Source organism: Theropithecus gelada, chromosome 15 (assembly GCF_003255815.1).
Source record: "Theropithecus gelada isolate Dixy chromosome 15, Tgel_1.0, whole genome shotgun sequence".
In the NCBI taxonomy this organism is placed as follows: Eukaryota; Metazoa; Chordata; class Mammalia; order Primates; family Cercopithecidae; genus Theropithecus; species Theropithecus gelada.
Genome location: NC_037683.1, coordinates 88,333,871 through 88,356,185, shown reverse-complemented (window position 1 = coordinate 88,356,185; position 22,315 = coordinate 88,333,871). Strand labels below are relative to the sequence as shown.

Genomic DNA, 22,315 nt, shown 5'->3' with positions numbered 1-22,315 from the left:
AGGAGATTAAATGTGTTTCTAGAAGAACAACAAATGGCCATGGCCTGTAATCCGAGCACTTAGGGAGGCTGAAGGGGGTCGATTGCTTGAGTTCAGAAGTTCGAGACCAGCCTGGACAACATGGTGAAACCCTGTATCTACAAAAATTACAAAAATTAGCCAGGTGTAGTGGCTTGCATCTGTAGTCCCAGCTACTTGTGGGGGCTGAGGCTGGAGGACTGCTTGAGCCCAGGAGGCGGAGGTTGCAGTGAGCCGACATAGTGCCACTGCACTCCAGCCTGGGTGACAGAGCGAGACCCTGGCTCAATAACGACAGCAACAACAACAAAAAGAAAAACAACAAAAAATGCCAATACGCATATGAGAGACTACAGTTTTCCAATAACAAAGAAATGCTCATTTAAACCACATTGAGAAATGAGGGAAAAAAACCTGTAAACTGTCTGCAAATGTGAGTTCACCAGGCAAAAATTCATAATAAACTAAATGAGTAGGTGTCCCTAATTTTAAGTCGGTTGTCAGGGATGAATGACTAGCATTGTTAATTACGCTTGTAATAACGTGAGCATCATTTTGCCTGTGTGCTTTGTGCCACCTCTGCCAACACACTGGGATCCACCCCAGATCACTGACTACAGCCTTAATCAAGACTGCCTAGGCCGGGCATGGTGGCTTACGCCTATAATCCTAGCACTCTGGAAGGCTGAGGCATGAAGATCGCTTGAGTCCAGGAGTTTGAGACTAGCCTGGGCAACATCGTGAGACCCCATTTCTTAAATAAATAAATAAAATTAGCCAGGCACTGTGGTGTGTGCCTGTAGTCCCAGCTACTCTCTGGAGCCTGAAGTGGAAGGATCACTTGAGCCTGGGAGCTCAAGGATGCAGTGAGCCATGATCCTGCCACTGCACTCCAGCCTGGGCGACAGAGCAAGACCCTGTTTCTAAAAAAAAGAAGAAAGAGAGAATGAGAGAAAGAAAGAAAGAAAGACTGCCTATCCAGAGGAATTAACAACAACAACAACAAAAACAAAACAAAACAAAAACAGAAATAAGAAAACATTTGTATGTTACACATGAAGCACATTAAGTGATTTCCTTTGTTCAGTGTAACCTTGTGAGGGAACTGGATTTTTGTCCCTATTATTCCCATTGCATAGATAAATAAACTGAGGCTTGACATGCCCAATAAGTCACTGGTAGTAAAAGCAGTGCGTTAGCTTAAATCTCTGGTATCCTCACGCCCCACACTGACTCAACAATAACAATACATTACCACGAAGGATGTCTGTGATGACAGTGGCCATTCCATTTGATCCTCATTCTTCTTCTTTTATCGAAGGAAGGTGGGAGTCACCTTCTTTTCTAGGCAGTTAGGTAACTGAAGCCAAAAGGTATTGTGACAAATCCACTGGGCTGTAAAAGGCAGCGTGTGGAGGTGGAGCCCAGAGCTTCTGCCTCCACAGTTAAAAGCTCAGACGGGGCTTTGGGAGCAGGGCCTGCAAATCAAAGATGAAAGAACAACCTGTCTTGGAGCGCTTGCAGGTAAGCTCAGGCTGCTGGACTGGCGGGGAACAAGGACCTTAGGTGATTCACTAGATCTGCGCCCCCGGCCTTAGATAGAAGTGGGTGGGGCCAGGGACACTACATCTAACGAGGATCTAGAATAGCTAGGATTTACGAAATACCGGCGTTCAAGTTCTCTGGTCTCCACCCAAAGATGATTATCCTATCTAAGGCACAGGGCAGGTCCCGCAGCCGCGGTTTCAAGAGCTGGGATGCGGCCATAGCGGAGGTGGTGTCAGAGCGGAAACCTAGCGGGGGGTCGGGGCTTCAGCTTGGGGTGGTGGGACACACTCCGGGAGAGGAGGCAGCTCTGTGGTTCCGCTTCGGGCCGGCGGGAGAGGAGTTCGGAGGTGGCTTGAGCTGAGAACCCGGAGGAAAGAAGGCGCATTTCTGAGCAGCCAGGGGCACGGATCGCAGACTGGGACGCTGACGAGCTGGGGGTCGCGGATTTCCGAGGCGGCTGGAGAAGTGCCCAGACCGCCGTCCCTCCGCGCCCCTGCGCGTCCCCGTGCGCCCCCGTGCGCCCCGGTGCGCCCAGTGCCGGAGTCCCGGAGCGATGACAGCGCCGGTTACGGTAAACGCCCGCCCCGCCGCAGTCCGCTTCCTTCCCCAACGCGGCGCCGCCCGGACTTGCAACCGCAGGAGTCCGCGCTGGCTCCTCTCCACCGCTGGCATGCGGCGCAACAGGAAGTTCTGGGGGCTTGGAGAGGGAGGGTGCTCCTGGCCGCTGGGAGAGGGCTGGCAACGCTTGGGAGAGTAGTGGAGATCCTGGTCATTCCTTGGTCTCGCCTATTTTGTGTGGACTTTCTCACACTGTGTATGAAAAATAAGTATCATTGAGCACATTGTATTTCAGGAATAGTACAGGCCGCTTAGCAAACGTTAGCTCATTTCAACCTGCTCTGGTAAGAGCACATGCTCTGGAGCTAGGTAGCCTGAGTTAGCATCCCAGCTGCATCACTACCTGTGATCTTGGGCGAGTTAACAGCTGTGCTTCGGCTTTCTCACCTGGAAAATGGGATAATACGATTTGTAGTTTCAAGATGAAATGAAATGCTATGTGCCATTTGTACTTAGAATAATGCCTGACGTATTTAGCAGGTTGTAAGAGTTTGGGATTCTTAACTATTTCATCCTGGCAGAAATCCTGTAAAGTCCAAGTATCCTTTCTCTCCTATCACCACCGGTTTACAGGTAAGGACAATGAAGCCAAAGGAGAAAAACAGATTTGAGATTTGAGCTCAGGTCAGTGCTTTAAGACACTGAGAACGTAAAAAAGAAAAAGAGAGAGAGAGAGAGAGAGAGAAAAAAAAAAAAAAGACACTGAGAAAATGGATGTTCTAGTCATACACATCATTGTGATTATTTGTTCTAGGGAGAAATGATCACCTTTAATTGTTAAAGTGGGAAACGAGTTATTCAATTTCTTTCCCCCTGTGTACAGATTTTGATGTTTCACTGTCATCTGCTTTGGATTCTTATAGGATTGATAAAGCATTAGCTCTTTTGGTCAGACTGGAATCTGGGCTTGACTTTAAGAATCTGGTTGTTTCTTGTGTTTCCCACCAGGAGTGGTGACCATCTAGGGTAGGAGTTCGCATGAGTTTTGTTTTTTTCAGCCAAAACTGGAGACCAGTACCCTTTGGTAGTATTACACTTGTCTTGATAGACAAGGGCATGAATAGCATTTGAGATGATTATACCAGAGGAGAAGGGAAAGAATCGTGTAATATGTTGAAATTTGCCACAAATTTTGGTCTTGCCTATTTACAATTCTCTATCATAGCTAATTTTTTGGATAGCACATCTATGCCAAAACTATCAAGCATTTGGTAAATACTGTGCCTGAAATATGGCTTCTCTCTTTTTCCTTCTTTTTCACATTTCTCACTTTTTATTTTATTTTATTTTTTTGAGACAGGGTCTCGCTGTGGTGCCCAGTCTGGTCTTGAACTCCTGGGCTCAAGCAATCCTCTTTGGCCTCACAAAGTGCTAAGATTACAGGCTGGAGCCACCGTGCCTGGCCTCACTGTGTTTTTAAATCATGAGTTTTCAGTATAAACAGCCCAAATAATCTGAGTGATTTTCATTATACTTCTGGTAGAATCATACCATGCTGGAACTGAAAGTGACCATCCTACCTGTAACTCAGTTGTTTCTTTGTGACACATCAGAATTCTACATGGCAACTATTTTCTGTAAAATCCATCACTGTTAGGTAAGATATTATGATGTCAGTCTCAGTAGTGCCTTTTTTTTCTTTACTTCTTAGTTTTATTGAAGTTTTACATTCTCATTGTTCAGAATCAATTGATTCCATAGGGTTAATATCTAAAAAGAGTAGAACTCTCCATCATTTCCTGCTTTTTAAGAGAAATAATCATGTTCCTCTCTTTTAACTAGTTACTATTAGTCTGTATCTCTAGATATTCCTTATAATTGCTCCTTCTTGGTTTTTCAGGTTTAGTCATCATGCATTGGCTTTCCTGCATGAAATGTGTGGATTTAACTCTTTTCTGCTTTCTTACCACTATCACTTACATGTATCCTACCTGTTCCTTCCATAGATCTTCTGAATATAGTTATCTCCTAATTTTTGGTTAGGTCAATATTTAGTTAGGTCAACATTATTATGCCTGCCTACATGCTATTAAGAGCTTCCTTCCTTGTTTTTTTTTTTTTTTTGATTTTTGTTTTTTTTTCCCAGAGTTGTCTCTCTGTGTTTGCAAAGTTTTCACCAATTGAACCACAAGTTCTTTGCCAGTTGTCTAAATCTTCCCTCAAGATGTCCAATGCAACAGTTATTTTAATCAATTTTATTTCTAGCACAGCTTTCTTACCTGCTTTGCCAGTCCAGACTGGTTGCTCTTGATGTTTGATGCATAGCTATTACCTTGGGCTCTCTTTTCACCATCATTTGGGGATTGATTCACTTTGCATCTCTGTTATGCTGGCTCCTGTTTCCTGTATCCCACACCTTAGTCTTTTTTGATTTCTTCTGTCATTTTGATGGAGCACATTCTCCAGTAGCTTTCTAAGAAAAGGTACATGTAAGGTAAACATAATTGAATATATTTTTTTCCTTGATTCTGTATCACAGAAAATAATTGTCCAGATGTTTTTCCCTTAAAAGCTTTGCCACTAGCAATATAGAAATAATTTCTTGTTGTAAATAATTCAAATACTACAAATAGAAAGTTCCCTTTCTACCCCTCAACCACTCCCCCTCTGACCCAGAGGTAATCAAACTGTTGATTTGGAACATATTATTTAGATGTGCTTTTATATACATATGTATATATGTATGTATGTATTTATTTTTGAGATGGAGTCTTGCTCTGTTGCCCAGGCTGGAGTGCAGTGGCGCGATCTCAGCTCACTGCAAGCTCTGTCTCCTGGATTCATGCCATTCTCCTGCTTCAGCCTCCCAAATAGCTGGGACTATAGGCGCCCACCACCACACCTGGCTCATTTTTTGTATTTTTTAGTAGAGATGGGGTTTCACCCTGTTATCCAGGATAGTCTAGATCTCCTGACCTCGTGATCCGCCCGCCTCGGCCTCCCAGAGTGCTGGGATTACAGGCGTGAGCCACCACGCCCAGCCATACATATGTAATTATTATTTTGATTTGTGCATGTGCTTTTATTCATTTACTTACTTTATTTTTTGAGATGGAGTTTCATTCTTGTTGCCCAGGCTGGAGTGCGATGGCACAATCTTGGCTCACCGCACACTCTGCCTTCCAGGTTCAAGCGATTCTCCTGCCTCAGCCTCCTGAGTAGCTGGGATTACAGGCATATGCCACCATGCCGGCTAATTTTGTACTTTTAGTAGAGACAGGGTTTCTCCATGTTGGTCAGGATGGTCTTGAACTCCCAACCTCAGGTGATCCACCTGCCTCGGCCTTTGAAAGTGCTGGGATTACAGGCATGAGCCACTACACCGGTCTATTTATTTTAATTTAATTTAATTTTATTGAGATGGAATCTCACTATGTTGCCCACACTAGTCTTGAACTCCTGAGCTCAAAGGATCCTCCTACCTCAACCTCTCAAGTATCTGGGATTACAGGCACATGACACCATGCCTGGCTTGCATGTGTTTTTACATAAATTGAATCATATTGTATATATTGATTTATAACTTGTTTCACTTAACAGTAGTTCCTGGAGATTTTTCCATGTCAATACACATTAGTGCTTTCTTGAATAGTATATTCAGATGAACTGGAGTGATCAAGATCATAGGTATAGCATTTTCTCTTCATGATCAGTCACAAATACTGACTGAGTGTTATGTGCCAAGCTGTGTTCCAGAATCTGGGAATACACAGTGAACAAAACTTTTATTTTTGAGATAGAAAGGGATAGTGAGATGCTTCTTGATGAAACTGAGCTCAGTTTCAGCTTTAATTTGTTTTTCCTTTAGAGTGCAAATATACCATCACATCTCTTTTTCTCTTGGTATAAAATCACAATAATTAAAAATTGAGCTAAATACCTGGTGTGCCACCAGATCAACAGAACAATACCACTGATAAAGAAATAGATTTTCTGAATGGATAAACCAAATATGGCACATATACACAAGGGAATATTATTCAGTCTTAAAATGGAGGGAAATTCTGACACATGCTACAACATGGATGAACCTTGAGGACATAATGCTAAGTGAAATAAACCAATCACAAAAAGATAAATACTGTATGATTCCACTTATGAGGCATCTATAGAAATCAAATTCACACAAACAAAGAATGGAATTATGGTTGGCAGGGCTAGGGGAGGGGAAATGTTTAGTTGTTTAATGGGTATAGAGTTTCAGTTTTTCAGGATGAAAAGGTTCTGGAGATTGGTTGCACAACAATGTGAATATACTTAGCAAAACTGAGCTACACACTTAAAAATGGTGAGGATGGCAAATTTTACATTGTATATTTTACCACAATTAAAACAAAAACGGAAGAAGATTCTCATATAGACTCCTTTGTAGAGGGCTTTGTCTTACACTTTGAATAGGTGGTTGAATCTGCTTTCAACTGGATGAATACTCAGTAGTGGGATTGCAGGATTGAATGGTAATTCCATTTTTAGTTTTTTTGAGGAACCTCCATTACTGTTTTCCATAACATAAGGAATTACATTTCTATCAACAGTATACGAAGGTCCCCTTTCTCTGCATCCTTGCCAGTATTTGTTATTTTTTGTCTTCTTTATAATAACCATTTTAACTGGAGCGAGATGATATCCCATTGTGGTTTTGATTTGCATTTTACTGATGATTAGTGATGTTGAGCATATTTTCATACGCATGTTGGCTGTTTGTATGTATCCTTTTGAGAAATGTTGATTCATGTCCTTTGCCCACTCTTCAATGGGCTTATTTGTTTTGTTTTTACTGTTGAGTTGTTTGAGTTCTTTTTATGTTCTGGATATTAGTACCGTGTCGAATAAATAGTTTGCAAATATTTTCTCCAACTCAACAGATTGTCACTTCATTTTGTTGATTGTTTCCTTCACTGTGCAGAAACCTTTTAGTTTAGTATGGTCTCATTTGTGTATTTTTGTTTCTCTTTTTTCTTTTTAACCAACCAATAAGAAGCACTGAATCATTTGTGTACTTTTGTTTTTGTTGTCTGTGCTTATGAGGTCTTAACTGCAAAATCTTTGCCTTGATCAATGTCCTGAAGCGTTTCCCTTATATTTCCTTCTAGTATTTTTATAGTTGAAGTCTTCCATTTAAGTTTTTAATGCATCTTGAGTTGATTTTTGTATATGGTGAGAGATAGGAGTTCAGTTTCATTCTTCTGCATATAAATATCCAGTTTTCCCAGCATGATTTATTGAAGAGGGTGTCCTGTAACCAACGTATGTTCTTGATGCCTTTGTCAAAATTCAGTTAGCTGTAAAAATGTGGAATTACTTCTGTGTTCTCTATTTTGTTCCATTGGTCTATATGTCTTTTTATACCAATAGCATGCTGTTTTGGTTACTATAGCTATAAGAATACTTTTGTACAGTTTCCAAAGTTCCTCTTATTATTGATTTCTATTTTTATTTTATCTGTGGTCTGAGAAGATACATGATGTGATTTTGATTTTTTAAAATTAGTTGAGATGTGTTTTGTGTTTTACCATATAGTCTGTTCTGGAGAATGTCCCACATGCTGATAAAAATGTGTATTCTGGAGCTGTTGGATGAGATGTTCTGTCAATATCTATTAGATCCATTTGGTCTAAAGTACGGTTTAAGTGTAATTGAAATTTTCTGTTTAGATAATCTGTCTAATGCTCAGAGTGGGGTGTTGAAGTCCCCAACCGTTACTGTGTTGGAGTCTATTTGTCCCTTTTGATCAAATAATATTTGCTTTATATATTGGGGTGCATGCTTTGTTGGGTGCATATATGTGTAGAATTGTTACACTTTCTTGCTGAATTGATTGCCTTATATAATTATAATTATATAATGACCTTTTTGTCTCTTTTAACTTTTTTTTTTACTTAAAGTTTGTTTCATCTGATATAAGTATAGTTATTTATGCTCGGGTTTGGTTTCTGTTTGCATGGAATATCTTTTTCCACTCCTTTACTTTCAGACTATATCTGTCTTTATAGGTGAGATGAATTTCTTACAGGTAGGATATAGTTGTGTCTTTTTTTTAATTAACAAAAATTTTTTATAGAGATGGGGTCTCGCTATGTTGACCAGTTGGTCTTGAACTCCTGGCCTCAAGTGATCCTCCCATTTGGACCTCCCAAAGTGCTAGGATTACAGGTGCAAGCCACCACGCCCGGCCAGGGTCATTGTTTTTTTCCAATCCATTCAGCCAATCTATATGTTTTAAGTGGAAAATTTAATCCATTTACTTTCACGGTTATTATTGATCTGGGAGCACTTATTCTTGTCATTTTATTAATTGATGTCTGCTTGTTTTGCATATCCTTAGTTCTTTTCTTTCTCTCGTATTGTTTATCATTGTGGTTTGGTGGTATTCTGTAGTGGTAACATTTAAGCACTTTCACTTTCTTATTTGTGTGTTTGCCCTATTAGTGGGTTTTATACTTTTGTGTATTTTCATGATGGTAGATATTGTCTTTTTGCTTCTATGTGCATGACTTGCTTAAACATTTCTTATAGGGCTCGTTTAGTGGTGATGAATTTTTTCAGCTTTTGCTTATCTGGGAAAGACTTCACTTCTCATTTGTTTATGAAGGATAACATTGCTAGGAATAGTATCGTTGGATGGCAATGCTTTTTTTTTTTTTTTTTTTTTTTTTTGGTATTTTGAATATATCAGTTCATTTTCTCCTGGCTTGTAAAGTTTCTGTTGAGCAATTTGCTGTTAGTCTGATGGGGGTTCCAGTGTAAATCACTGGACATTTTTCTTTTGCTGTTTTTAGAATTTAGAATTCTCTCAGTTTGACTATAATGTGCTCTGGAAAAGATCTTTTTGAATTGTATCTTTTTGGCAATCTCGGATCTTCCTGTTTCCGGATGTCTAAATCTCTTGCTAGATCTGGGAAGTTTTCAGTTATTATTTCATTAAATAGGTGTTCCGTACCTTTTGTGTTCTCTTCACTTTTCAGAGCACCAAAATTTTGAATATTTGGCTTCTTTATGGTGCCTTATATATCACGTAGACTTTGTTTATTCTTTTAAATTATTTTTTCTTTATTTTTGTCTGTGTCAGGAAAAATCCTAATTTCTCCTCTACTTTTACACCATGACAATCAGCACAGAGGACTTCTGTGACAAATATGTGTGTGGGAGTTTTCCCCACACATCAAGCAGCAGACACCAGGTAGGTGTCTTCCAATTCAGTTCTGACACCATCTACCTGAAGATAGTGCCAGATCACACAAGTTGGGGACTCATTCCCCAAGACTACACCTGCCTCCTTCGGATGGAAATTCTAACTGACTGTCTTCAAGTTGGGGTTCCCATGACCTCCTCTTTGGATTTGATTAATTTGCTGGAGTGGCTCACAGAACTTAGGGAAACACATTTGCTGGTTAATTATAGAGGACACTATAAAGGATATAGATGAAGAGATGCACAGGGCTAGGTATGGGGGAAGGGGTGCACGGCTTCCATGCCCTCCCTGGGCATATTACCCTTTAGAACCTCTATGTGTTCAGCTATCCCGGAGCTCACCAAACCCTGTCCTCTTGAGTTTTTATGGAAGCTTCATGATGTCAGAATTTCTTCTCCCAGGGCATAGGGTGTGGCCCTCTCTGGGAAGGGTCTTAAGGCCCACAATCAGAAAGGAGCGGAAAGATTAGAATCCTGCATTGGAAAAGAAAGGCAGGAGAGAGATTCTGTTTCCTCAGACCTTCCCCTGAGGCCTAACACACCTGACATTATAACAAAAGACTCAAAGAAAGGATATGGGAGTTATTAAGAAGGAACCATGGGTAAAACCCTATATATATCCATGGTTCCTTTATATATATATATAAAATGGTTCCTTGTTTTATATATATGTATATAAATCATATATATAAATCATATGCATATATATGTATTTAAATCATTACACCACATTAACTGGGTTATTTCATCACACTTGTTTTCAAGTTCTCAAATTCTTTCTGCTTGATTGAGTCTATTGTTGAAGCTTTCTAATATATTTTGTATTTCATTCAGAGAATTCTTTAATTCTAGAATTTCTTTTGGTTCTTTTTTAATGATATTTACATCTTTGGTCAATTTTTCATTTGTTTCTTGAAATTTCTGATTTCTTTGTATTGTATTTCCAAGTTCTCTTGTATCTCACTGAGCTTTTTAAATAAAACCTTTTTAAAATTAAAAAGAAATTTTTTTGAGATGAGGTTTCACTCTGTTGCCCAGGCTGGATTCCAGTGGTACAATCATAGCTCAATGGCAGATTGAACTCTTGAACTCCTGGGGTTGAGTGATCCTCCTGCATCAGCTTTGCGAGTAGCTAAGATTATAGGAATGAGTCACCACACCTGGTTGAACTTCTTTAATGTCATTAGTTTGAATTCTTTTTCATCGATTTTATGAATTTCTTCCCTGAAATATATTGCTGGAGAATTATTATGTTCCTTAGGAGGTATAATTTTTCCTTGCTTTTTCATGTTTCTTGTGTCCTTACATTGATATCTGTGCATCTGGCATAACCATTGCTTCTTCCAGTCTTTTGAACTTGCTTGCACAGGGGAGGATTGTATTCTGAAGATGTTTATTTGGTGGTGTTTAGGTTGGGCACTTTGGCTTTGATTCTGGGTGTGTGCAGTAGTATAGTCTCGGTATAATTTCTTCAGCTGTAAACAGTGTCAGTAGTGTCTGAGATTTGCTCAGTGGCTTCAGGTGTGATTGTTAGTGGAGGCTGTGGTGAGGTTTTGCTGGGGATGGGGACATAAGATGGGCCAGTCCTTGGGCCCCAGTGGTGATAGCAGTGAGCTGAATGTGCCAGTCCTTGGGCCCCTGGGTGGCATATGCTGGCACTGATGTTAGTGGGCCAGGTGAGCTGAGTCTTGGGCCTGCAGGTGACTTTCTTGGGTGCTGGCAGTGGCAGTGGTGGGATGGGCAGGTAGGTGTGTCCTTGAGCCCTTGGACAGTGGGTGTGGTGAGTCACGACAGTAGCAGTGGTCAGACAATCCTCTGGTTCCCGAGTGATCCATGATGGTGTTGGAAGTGGCTATGATGGGCTAGGTGGGTCACTCCCCAGGCCTGCAGGTGGTGTGTGTGGGTGCCAGCTCTGGTGGGTGGTGGCAGGTTGGGTGAGCCCATTCTCAGGCTTCTGGGAGGAGTGCTCAGGTGCCAACTGTGGTGGTTGGGGCAGGTGATCCCTAGGCCCCTGGATGGTGTGCTCCAGCACTGGGTGGGATGGAGTTGGACAGGGTGGGCTTCTCCTCAGGCCCCTCATGGTGCATGTGGCCACTGGCTGTGGTAGGAGGGGTGAGGTGATCCCCAGGCCCGTGGTGGAATGCTTGAGTTGGGGTGGCAGTGGCTGCATTGTGGCCCTGCTGCTGGGGAGGGCAGAGTTGTTTCAGTGGCAGAAGCTGTGAACAGACAGCAGGGGAAAGCTAGCTTGACTCCAGATTGTGGCTTTAAATGAGGTTGGCTTTCCTCAGGGCACTTTTAAATGTGTGGTGACCTCAATACGGAGCATGGTGGGGTCAGTGCCAGTGGCTCATGGTTTGGCCTGGTAGGCAGCAGCAAACAGTGGAGGTGGACTGTGGGCAGGGGAGATCAATGGGACTCCCGGGATATGGAGATGTGGGACTGTTGGGCCCCAGGACAGGATACAATCTGGTGGGGGCTAGGCTGTAAAAATGGCACCTTGCTGTAGCTGCTTAGAATTCATAGTGTGTGTGGGACTCAGTGTGAGCTCCATCTCCGGAGCAATGCCATCACACGGTCTCTAGGTAGCTCCCTGTCAGTCTCAGGGCCCACTGGAGTCCAGACGCTTTTTTCCTGTGGCTACATTGTATATTATTTGTCCATTAATCAGTTGATGGATATTTGTGTTGTTTCTACTTTTTGACAATTATGAATAATGCTGGTATGAACATTTGTATACAAGTTTTTGTATAGACATATGTTTTCATTTCTTTTGAGGCAATACCTAGGAGTGGAATTTCTGGGTCATATGATAACTCTTGTGTTTGGCCTTTTGAGGAACTGCCAGAGTTTGTTTCAAAGCAATGGTATCATTTTACATTATCACCAGCAATCCACGATAGTTCCTGTTTCTCCCTATTTTTTGTACTGTCTGATTTTTTTATTATAGCCATCCTAGCCGGTATGAAGAATACATGGCTTTGCATTTCCCTTATGACTAATGATTTTGAGTATCTTTTCATGGGTTTATTTGACATTTGTTCTTTGGAGAACTATTTAGATCCTTTGTGTGGCACTTATTTTTGATCCAGCGCTTCAGATTGTCTCCCGGAAAATGTGCACATCCACACAAAAGTCAGTATACTGTTTCTAAGGGTTCATGACCCTCCCAGTATCTGCAAGGGCCTGAGGCTTCTCACAGAGAACCTGCTATGTGGCAGATGTTTTTCAGGGCATTTTATATGCTTGGTCTCACCCATAATTATTATGTACCAGATTTGTGTGATGATCAGATATTCAGGAAAATGATTGGCTGACCCTCAAACACTACACTGCTTCAGGGATTGGTATTAGCACAAGTGTCGTGGGTAAGCGATGGTAAAGTGAAGTTGCTAAGGGAATGAACTCAAATCAGACTGCCTATATATGAATCCTGGTGTCACTTTTATGAGCTGTTGTGTCCCTTAGGGAAATTACTCAACCTCTCTAACATTCAGTATCCTCTTTCATAAAATGAGTTTAATAACTGCACCCAGGTACTCTTGGGCAATTTAAATGAGTTAATAAACAAAATGTTTTATATTGTCCAGGTGGGCACATAGAAAGTGCTGAATAAATTGTTACCCCGGCTGGGCGTGGTGGCTCACGCCTGTAATCCCAGCACTCTGGGAGGCCGAGGTGGGTGGATCACCTGAGGTCAGGAGTTTGAGACCAGCCTGACCAGCATGATGAAACCCTGTCTCTACTAAAAATACAAAATTTGACCAGGCATGGTGACACATGCCTATAATCCCAGCTACTTGGGAAGCTAAGGCAGGAGAATTGCTTGAACCTGGGAGGCGGAGGTTGCAGTGAGACATGATCATGCCATTGCATTCCAGCCTGGGTGACAACAGCGAAAATCCATCTCCAAAAATAAGTAAATAAATAGTTACCTTGCAGTTAATATTATATGACAGACCAAGTTGACCTTTGAATATGAAAATACCTTTCTTTTCTTGGGGGATGTAGATATCTTTTATTGATCTTAAAAAGGGCCAAGAAGTTTTTGCAAGTTGAATCTTGTAATCCCAGGAAAGAGAATTTTCTTCTTAGATAAGCTTAAGTTTAAGGGGTACTTTACAGATCCTTGGCCTGTTTAAGTTAATCCTTTCTAACCTTTGTCACCACTGTGAGTGTCTGCTTTAGAGGGATTTTAAAACAAAATAAAACAAATTTTAGCCTTTGTCCTTATCTGGCCCAGAGAAACAGCCTTCCAAACAAGCAGTTTTTGCTCTTTCACCCCAAGGTCAAGCAAATAGAGAGAATGGGGTCCAAAGTCTTCAAATTTTAAAATATTTCTAAAATAAGAATTTTTAGGACAGCCTTAAGAAAGGCAAACTAGGAGGGAATAATGAATTGATATAAGGCTTTATAGACTGCATCTTTATTCTCTTTTTTCATTATTTTTTTTCAGATGGAATCAAGCTCAATCGCCCAGGCTGGAGTGCAGTGGCACGATCTTGGCTCACTGCAACCTCCACCTTCCAGGTTTGAGCAATTCTCCTGCCTCAGTCTCCTGAATAGTTGTAACTATAGGCATGTGCCACCACTCCTGGCAGATTTTTGTATTTTTAGTAGAGACAGGGTTTCACCATGCTGGCCAGGCTGGTCTCGAACTCCTGACCTCAGGTGATCCACCCACCTCGGTCTCCCAAAGTGCTGGGATTACAGGTGTGAGCCGCTGGGATTACAGGTGTGAGCCACCACACCCGGCCCTCCTTCAAGTTTAATGGAAAGGAAGAGTTGCTGTAAGGTGCATGCCAACGTCTCTGAATTCCAGTGTTTTATCAGTTTTGTTCTCTGACCCACAGATGATAATGGTGGTTTTAAAAATTGTTTACTTATTTGGTGGTCTGGGTTTGCAACTGGAAGAGGCTAAGATAAAATATTCCTCCTTATAATTTAATTACAGGCCAGTCGTGGTGGCTTATGCCTGTAATCCCAGCATTTTGGGAGGCTGAGGTGGGCAGATCACCTGAGGTCAGGAGTTTGAGACTAGCTTGGCCAACATGGCAAAACCCATCTCTACTAAAAGTACCAAAAAAAAAAAAAGAAAAAAAAAAGCTGGGCATGGTGGTGCATGCCTGTAATCCCAGCTACTCTGGAGGCTGAGGCAGGAGAATCACTTGAACTCGGGAGGTGGAGGTTGCAGTAAGCTGAAATTGTACCACTACACTCTGGCCTGGGTGACACAGCGAGACTCTGCCTCAAAAAAAAAGAAAGAAAAGAAAAAAAAATACAATTACAAAATGTTATGAGCATTTGAGTGACATATTCTTAAAAAAAAAAAAAAAGAAAAAAAGAAAAACTACTTTGCTTTTGTTTAATCCCTCTTTTATGATTGCCTTTTTGGGTCATTTCAAAGTCTTTCTTATGGATAAAATATATTTCTTCTCACTTTACAATATCAGAAGAAATTAAATACCGAAGAAACATCTTCAGCATCAAAACCCAGTGAAAATGGAAACTTGGAAATCTGTTCTGGAGTTGCGCCCCTCAGTGACTTAAAGAAAGGCATGATGTGGGTAGCTGTGCTCTCCTTTCCTTCCTGAATTGCACTGAAAGCACAGGCAGTCTCTCAACAACAACTCTGGAACTTTGAATATCATGTGTTCCAGCAAGAAAGAGAAGTTGGGAAATTTCAGCCTAGCAAATGATAGTGTCCTATCTGTCAATCTCTGTTAACTCATAGGATTCTTGGTATCCCACTGACAGCCTTGTGAGTCTCAATTTCCTGGACAACTCTCATTCTTTTTTTTTTTTTTTTTTAAGACAGATTCTCACTTTGTCGCCCAGGCTGGAGTGCAATGGCACAATCTCGGCTCATGGCAATCTCTGCCTCCTAGGTTCAAGTGATTCTCCTCCCTCAGCCTTCCGAGTAGCTGGAATTACAGGCATGTACCACCATACCTGGCTAATTTTTGTATTTTTAGTAGAGACAGGGTTTTGTCATGTTGTCCAGGCTGGTCTTGAACTCCTGACCTCAGGTGATCTGCCTGCCTTGGCCTCCCAATGTGCTAGGATTACAGGTGTGAGCCACCATGCCCAGCCTGGACTGCCCTAATTCTATTAAAACATCTTTTTCTCCTAAAATTTTAGGGGAATCAGTTATTTCAAATGTGAGGTTTTTTTTTCAAATAAAAAACTTGTCTGTACCCTACCCTAAATCTTTAAGTTACAATAAAAGTCTCAAAGATTTTAAGATCTTTTAAATTAAAATATTTTTTTTCTGTTAAAAAGTTAAAAATTCTAAATGTTAAGATAAAAAATCTTTATAATTTAAGATGAGTGCCTCGAAGATTAAGATAAGAATCTTGGCCGGGCGCGGTGGCTCAAGCCTGTAATCCCAGCACTTTGGGAGGCCGAGACGGGCGGATCACGAGGTCAGGAGATCAAGACCATCCTGGCTAACACGGTGAAACCCCGTCTCTCCTAAAAAAATACAAAAAACTAGCCAGGCGAGGTGGTGGGCGCCTGTAGTCCCAGCTACTTGGGAGGCTGAGGCAGGAGAATGGCATGAACCCGGGAGGCGGAGCTTGCAGTGAGCTGAGATCTGGCCACTGCACTCCACCCTGGGTGACAGAGCGAGACTCCGTCTCAAAAAAAAAAAAAAAAAAAAAAAAAAAGATAAGAATCTTAAGGTAAATGATTTAGGGGAGGGGATATTCTTAATTGATGATTGTTGGAAATCTCTTAGAAAAGAGTCTCCCGAAGTTGCATCCTGAGCAAACAAGTCTGTAATACCCTCAGAGAAAATCCTTGATCAAATATATTTTGGGAAACAGACAGTGTATCCCTTCTGGACAATCATAATTCTCGTATGTGCTTATACAGCCATAAAACATTTTCCTTTCCAATTTTAGTGTACGTGCTGCCCAGGAAAGCACATTTTCTTTTTCTCCTATGAAATACAGTATCTTCTTCAGGCTGTACTTCAGACAGTTCCCTGTCTTTGGAGATGAAGAGTACAGTGGGTCTAACTAGGTCATGACAGTACAGTGCAGGGGATAAGCACAGAAGGCTCAGGCTCAGAGAGCATGGGGAAGGAGGTCTTGATTCAGACTTGAGAGTTTCCAGAAGTTTTCTAGGAGGCATGATGTCTAAGTTGGCGGAGAAAGGAAGAGAGTGGAGAGTATTCTAGGTGGAGAGAACACTGTGTAGAGAATACCTGTAGGTGAATTCAGACAATTCAAAGTTGCTCAGTATATTTAGAATGTAGAGATGGAGGCAGGGAGGAGCAAGAGACTAGGTAGGAGTTGGAGCACCCAAGATGTGGCAGGCAGTGCTCTGTAAAGCGTGTGAAGGACTTTACAACTTTATCTTGAGGATAATGGTGAGCCCTTGGAAGGTTTATGTGATAATGACTTGTTCACTTTATTTATTTTAAAAGATTATAAGCTTTATTATAGAGAATGGATTGAAGAGAAAATTAGAGGCAGAAAGGCCTGGGAGGAAATGTAGGCAAGAGTTTATGGAGACTTTAACTAGGGCGGTGGCAATATAGATGCAGAGAGGTAGGCAGATACAAGAGATATTTGAGAGATAGAATCAGGCCCTGCACAATGGTTCATGCCTGTAATCCCAGCACTTTGAGAGGCTGAGGCTGGCAGATCCCTTGAGCTCAGGAGTTTGAAATCAGCCTGGCCAACACAGGGAAACCCTATCTCTACAAAACACACACACACACACACACACACAATTAGCCGGGTGCGGTGGCGTGCACCTATGGTCCCAGCTACTTGGGAGGATGAGGCAGGAGAATTGCTTGAGCGCCGCAAGGCAGAGGTTGCAGTAAGCCAAGATCGTGCCACCATACTCCAGCTTGGGCAACAGGAATGAGAAACCCTGTCTCAAAAAGAGCTCACAGGCATGGCAGCTCATGCTTGCAATCCCAGCCACTTGGGAGGCTGCAGTGGGAGGATTGCTTGAGGCCAGGAGTTTGAGACCAACCTGGCCAACAAAGCAAGATCCCATCTCAGTGTATTCCTTAATGCTTAAAAACTGCTACTGTTGGCTGAGCGTGGCGGCTCATGCCTGTAATTGCAGCACTTTGGGAGGACAAGGCAGGATGATTGCTTGAGGCCAGGAGTTCAAGGCTACTCTGGCCAACATAACAAGACCCTGTCACTATTTTTAAAAAGTTGCGGCCAGGCCTGGTGGCTGACACCTGTAATCCTAGCACTTTAGGAGACCGGGGCGGATGGATCACTTGAGGTCGGGAGTTTGAGACCAGCCTGGCCAACATAGCGGAACTCTGTCTCTACCAAAAATACAAAAATTAGCTGGGCGTGGTGGCGCACACCAGTAATCCCAGCTACTCAGGAGGCTGAGGCAGGAGAATTGCTTGAACCCGGGGCGGAGGTTGCAGTGAGCCAGGATTGTGTCACTTCACTCCAGCCTGGGCAAAAGAGCGAAATTCTGTCTCAAAAAAACCAAAACAAAACAAAACAAAAAAGTTACTACTGAGTTGGGTATGGTGGCACATGCCTGTATTCCCACACTCGGGAGGTGAAGGTGGGAGGACTGCTTGAGCTCAGGAGTTCAAGACCAGCCTGGGCAATATAGTGAGACCCCCTCTCAAAAAAAAAGTTGCTCGTAAGTCATGTGTTGTGCTTATAAATTTGTTCCTCTCTATGGAGGGGAATGTGGAAATCTGAGTTGACTTAGAAATTTTACTTGCAGGTGTATATTCTGAAGATATACATGAACATGAAAGCTATGCTGTATTTATGTTGTGTAAGATGAGAAATAACAGATATACACGACCAGGTGCTTGGCTAAGTCAATTATGGGACTTCCATATTAGGGAATACTGGTCAGCCTCATAAAATGAAGCAATTCTATATATAAGGTTATTACATATCATTATTAATCAGGAAAAAAAACAAGATGCAGAACAGCATGTATAATTTGCCTGTATCTGTGTAAGAATTTTTGGGGGGATATACCTATAAACACATTTACTGTCTTTAGAGGAATGCACAACAAACTGTAATAGAGGTTAACTTTTGAGGGGGAAACTGGGCTGGGGAACAGGGATGGGAGGGAAATTTAACTTTTCCCTGTATCACCTGATGTACCTCCTGGATTTTATGCCATTTGCAATATTATCTATTAGAAAAAAATTGCCAGGAGCTGGTTTAGCATATCCCATGGATGATATAGTGAGGACTTACATAAGAACTAAGTGCAGCTTTGTCAGTTATAACATTGTAACTATCTGTTGTGTTTGTTTTTTGCTATGTGGCAATATAGGCACACAGTTACAGAGGGTTTACTTGAAGCTACTGTAATTATTATTTTTTGAAAATAGAAGTGGAATGCCTATTTCTTTTTTTTTTTTTTTTTTGAGACGGAGTCTTACTCTGTCACCTATGCTGGAGTGCCATGGCACGATCTTGGCTCACTGCAACCTCCCGAATTCAAGCCTCCCAAATTCAAGCGATTCTCCTGCCTCAGCCTCCTGAGTAGCTGGGATTACAGGCACACACCACGATGCCTGGCTAATTTTTGTATTTTTAGTAGAGATGGGGTTTTGCCATGTTGGTCAGGCTGGTCTCGACCTCCTGACCTTATGATCTGCTCACCTCGGCCTCCCAAAGTGCTGGGATTACAGGCGTGAGCCACTGTGCCCAGCCTGTAGAGTGCCTATTTCTAAGTGCAGCTAAAGGAATGTTCATGAAACTTTATAGCTGGACGGCTGGAAATTAACAATTCCTGGGGTCACTCACCCAGGGAGAACAAGATTTCTCTAGTTTGCTGGTAGCGATTACCTACAGGCTACAGAAGAAAACAGTGCTATCTTGTTTTTCCTCCCTTTCTTTTTTCCTTTCATTATAGCTTGACATCATTTACTGAATGCCCATGGTCCCCAATTACATTTGCTTTTATCCTTTATCCCAAACTCATATTCCCTTAGTGTAGATGTCTGCAGACCCACGTATTCAAAGGTACATGTTTTTAGGTTATTAGCTGATTAGGGAAATCCCTGCAATGTTGTGTTTCAGGAATATTATATTCCCCATGGGGCATCTAATGGGATACTACTGGTGTTCCCTATATATTTAATTGAATTCATTATTTTTTTCAACTATTTTAAATTTAGCAGATACTTTACTGAGAGAGGATTTCATATGCTTTGTGATCCATAGAACCTACTTTGGGAAATGTCCTATACTGTGCTGGTATACTGTAAAGTACTGGTAATAAAAAGGGGGTCTGTGAATGCACATGGGTGTTTCCTACCATTCTTTCTCTCTCTGGGTAAGAGGAGCAAAAGTAGATGCTGAAGTTTGCAAACTTCAGAGCTAAATGGGCTATCAGTTTCTATAGAACATGGATAATAAGGTCTTGGGCAAATTCACCAAGAAGGAAAATTTGTCATTCTTTCTGATATCTATCAGAGATATAAGATTACTTCAAGGCAGAGCCTTCCTCTTCAGCTGTCCATACCATTTCCTTCCTTCCCTCCCCACCCCTCTCTGAGATCTCTATAGTCATTTCTATTCTCTCATTGCATCTTCACTCTCTCTCTTTTTGTTGACTTCTCCTTCAGTCTACAAAGTCCTGTTTTCTCAACATAAAATAAACTGTGCCTATAAAACATCATGTAAAAGATCTCCGGCACTAACATTAGAACCTGCTCGTCCTTGGTGAAGAGGGAATAAATAGTATTGTGATGACCCACAGAATTGTTCATATTGCTTTAGCTAAAGCACCTAAGACATTTAGCCCACCCAGACCGTGGCAGATATGACAGACTACTTTAGTGTTGGCTTTTGCTTTATATTGTTCATTTATGACTTTTTTTTTTTTTGAGATGGAATTTCACTCTGTTGCCCAGGCTGGAGTGCAATGGCATAATCTCAGCTCATTGCAACCTCTGCCTCCTGGGTTCAAGCAATTCTCCTACCTCCCAAGTAGCTGGGACTACAAGTGCATGCTGCTATGCCTGGCTGATTTTTTGTATTTTTAGTAGTGACGGGGTTTCACCGTGTTAGTCAGGATGGTCTCGATCTCCTGACCTCGTGATCCACCTGCTTCAGCCTCCCAAAGTGCTAGGATTACAGGCTGGCTCTGACTCTTGTTTTCAGTATTGCTTCTCCCAAGAGAATCTTACACTAACTAGCTATCTCCTCTGTTTTACAACCTTTTTCCTGAATCTCTTGAAATTGGTTTGTTCATCATGGACAAAATTGCCATTCTCCTTATCTTCTTTTTGGTATTAAATATGTCTTATCAGTTTGTCTTTGAAATTTTCTACTTTTGTAATGATGCAGACATTTTACTAAAGTGAGAAACTTTCTCCCTTTCCTAATTCAGGTATCAAACCACCATCCTGGCTAGTAAGTCTCTATTCTTTATTCCCCAAACTCTTTCTTCTGCATCTTTGTTTAGATGTTTCTGAAAGTTCTTGACTCTTTGATCTTCTCTGTTCTCTGTCCTTCAGTGACCTCATGGCTTTCATCATTGCCTTAAAGTGAACCTCTTCTAAATTTTCCTCTAGGCTGAAATCTCTTGTGTTTCTAACCACCATGGACTTCCTCACCACCTTTTAAAACCTTTGTTGTCGTTCAAGAACTTTCATAAATTTCTTTTTTATTTTATTTTATTTTATTTTATTTATTTTTGCCTGTAGATATTCGAGATGTTTTCATGGAAGACATGAAATTTATGTTCTTCCATGAAACATGTTCCATGAAATTTATGTTCCATGAAATTTATGTTCTTGTTCCATGAAATTTATGTTCCATGAAATTTATGTTCTTCCATGAAACATTTATGTTCTTCCATGAAAACATCTCGAATATCTACAGGCAGAAGGACTTTCTCCTTCACCAGTGTCCTGTTGCCTACGTTTGTGACATTTATGACCTACTTACTTACTTAGTATCCATTTGTTAACGTAAGTGCTTCTCATTTGCTGTTGGCATTTGGGACACTGTTTTATTTTATTTTTATTTTTATTTTTATTTTATTTTATTTTTTGAGACGGAATCTTGCTCTGTTGACCAAGCTGGAGTGCAGTGGCATGATCTCGGCTCACTGCAACCTCCGCCTCCTGGGTTCAAACGATTCTCCTGCCTCAGCCTCCCAAATAGCTGGGATTACAGGCATGCACCACCATGCCCAGCTAATTTTTGTATTTTTAGTAGAGATGGGGTTTCATCGTGTTGGCCAGGCTGGTCTCAAACTCCTGACCTCAGGTGATCCACCCACCTCAGCCTCCCAAAGTGTTGGGATTAGAGGCGTGAGCCATGCACCCGGTGGGACACTATTTCATTTTATTTATTTTAATTAGAATAATATGAGTTGTCAAAGTTTTGTTTTTTTTTTTGTTTTTTTTTTTTTGCAGAGTCTCGCTGTGTCAGGCTGGAGTACAGGGGCACAATCCCAGCCCACTGCAACCTCTGTCTCCCGGGTTCAAGTGATTCTCCTGCCTCAGCCTCCTGAGTAGCTGGGATTACAGGCCTGTGCCACCGTGCCCAGCTAATTTTTTTTGTTTTTAATAGAGTTGGGGTTTTGCCATGTTGGCCAGGCTGGTCTGGAACTCCTGACCTCAGGTTACCCCGTACATTGGCCTCCCAAAGTGCTGGGATTACAGGTGTGAGCCACTGCATCTGGCCGTCAAAGTATTTTTTTTTTTTTAATGAATGAATAAACCCATTTTCTTAGAGGTATCAATTTTTCTTTTCATTTGTTTTTTCCTTTTGAGGTTTCAATGTTTTAAAAGAGGTGCATAAACTGATAGCATGTGTCCTGCCTATGGATTGTAAAGGGCTGGTTCTACACTTCACAAGCTTCCCAAGGTCACTGAATTTAACAACATCTTCGGGAGCGTAGGTGTGGTTGGCATTAAAGTTGGCTGTAAGTTTAGAAATTGAATGCATTCCAAACTACC

At 41.5% G+C, this 22,315-nt stretch overlaps 1 protein-coding gene across 3 annotated transcripts in view; it reads left to right on the top strand.

Annotated features, from left to right (window-relative positions):
* Positions 1 to 1,271: 1,271 nt before the first annotated feature.
* The window catches only part of TRPM6 (transient receptor potential cation channel subfamily M member 6), a 162,327-nt gene continuing 141,283 nt past the window's right edge, over positions 1,272 to 22,315 (top strand). The window contains exon 1 of one of the 3 annotated variants that reach the window (XM_025359443.1): positions 1,272 to 1,542. In XM_025359443.1, the coding sequence (XP_025215228.1) occupies positions 1,510 to 1,542 (33 nt within the window). In that variant the 5' untranslated portion in view covers positions 1,272 to 1,509. Of the gene's footprint in view, positions 1,543 to 1,651; positions 1,736 to 2,017; positions 2,138 to 22,315 lie in introns of those variants that run through there. The other 2 variants (XM_025359445.1, XM_025359444.1) reach the window with 2 other exon arrangements.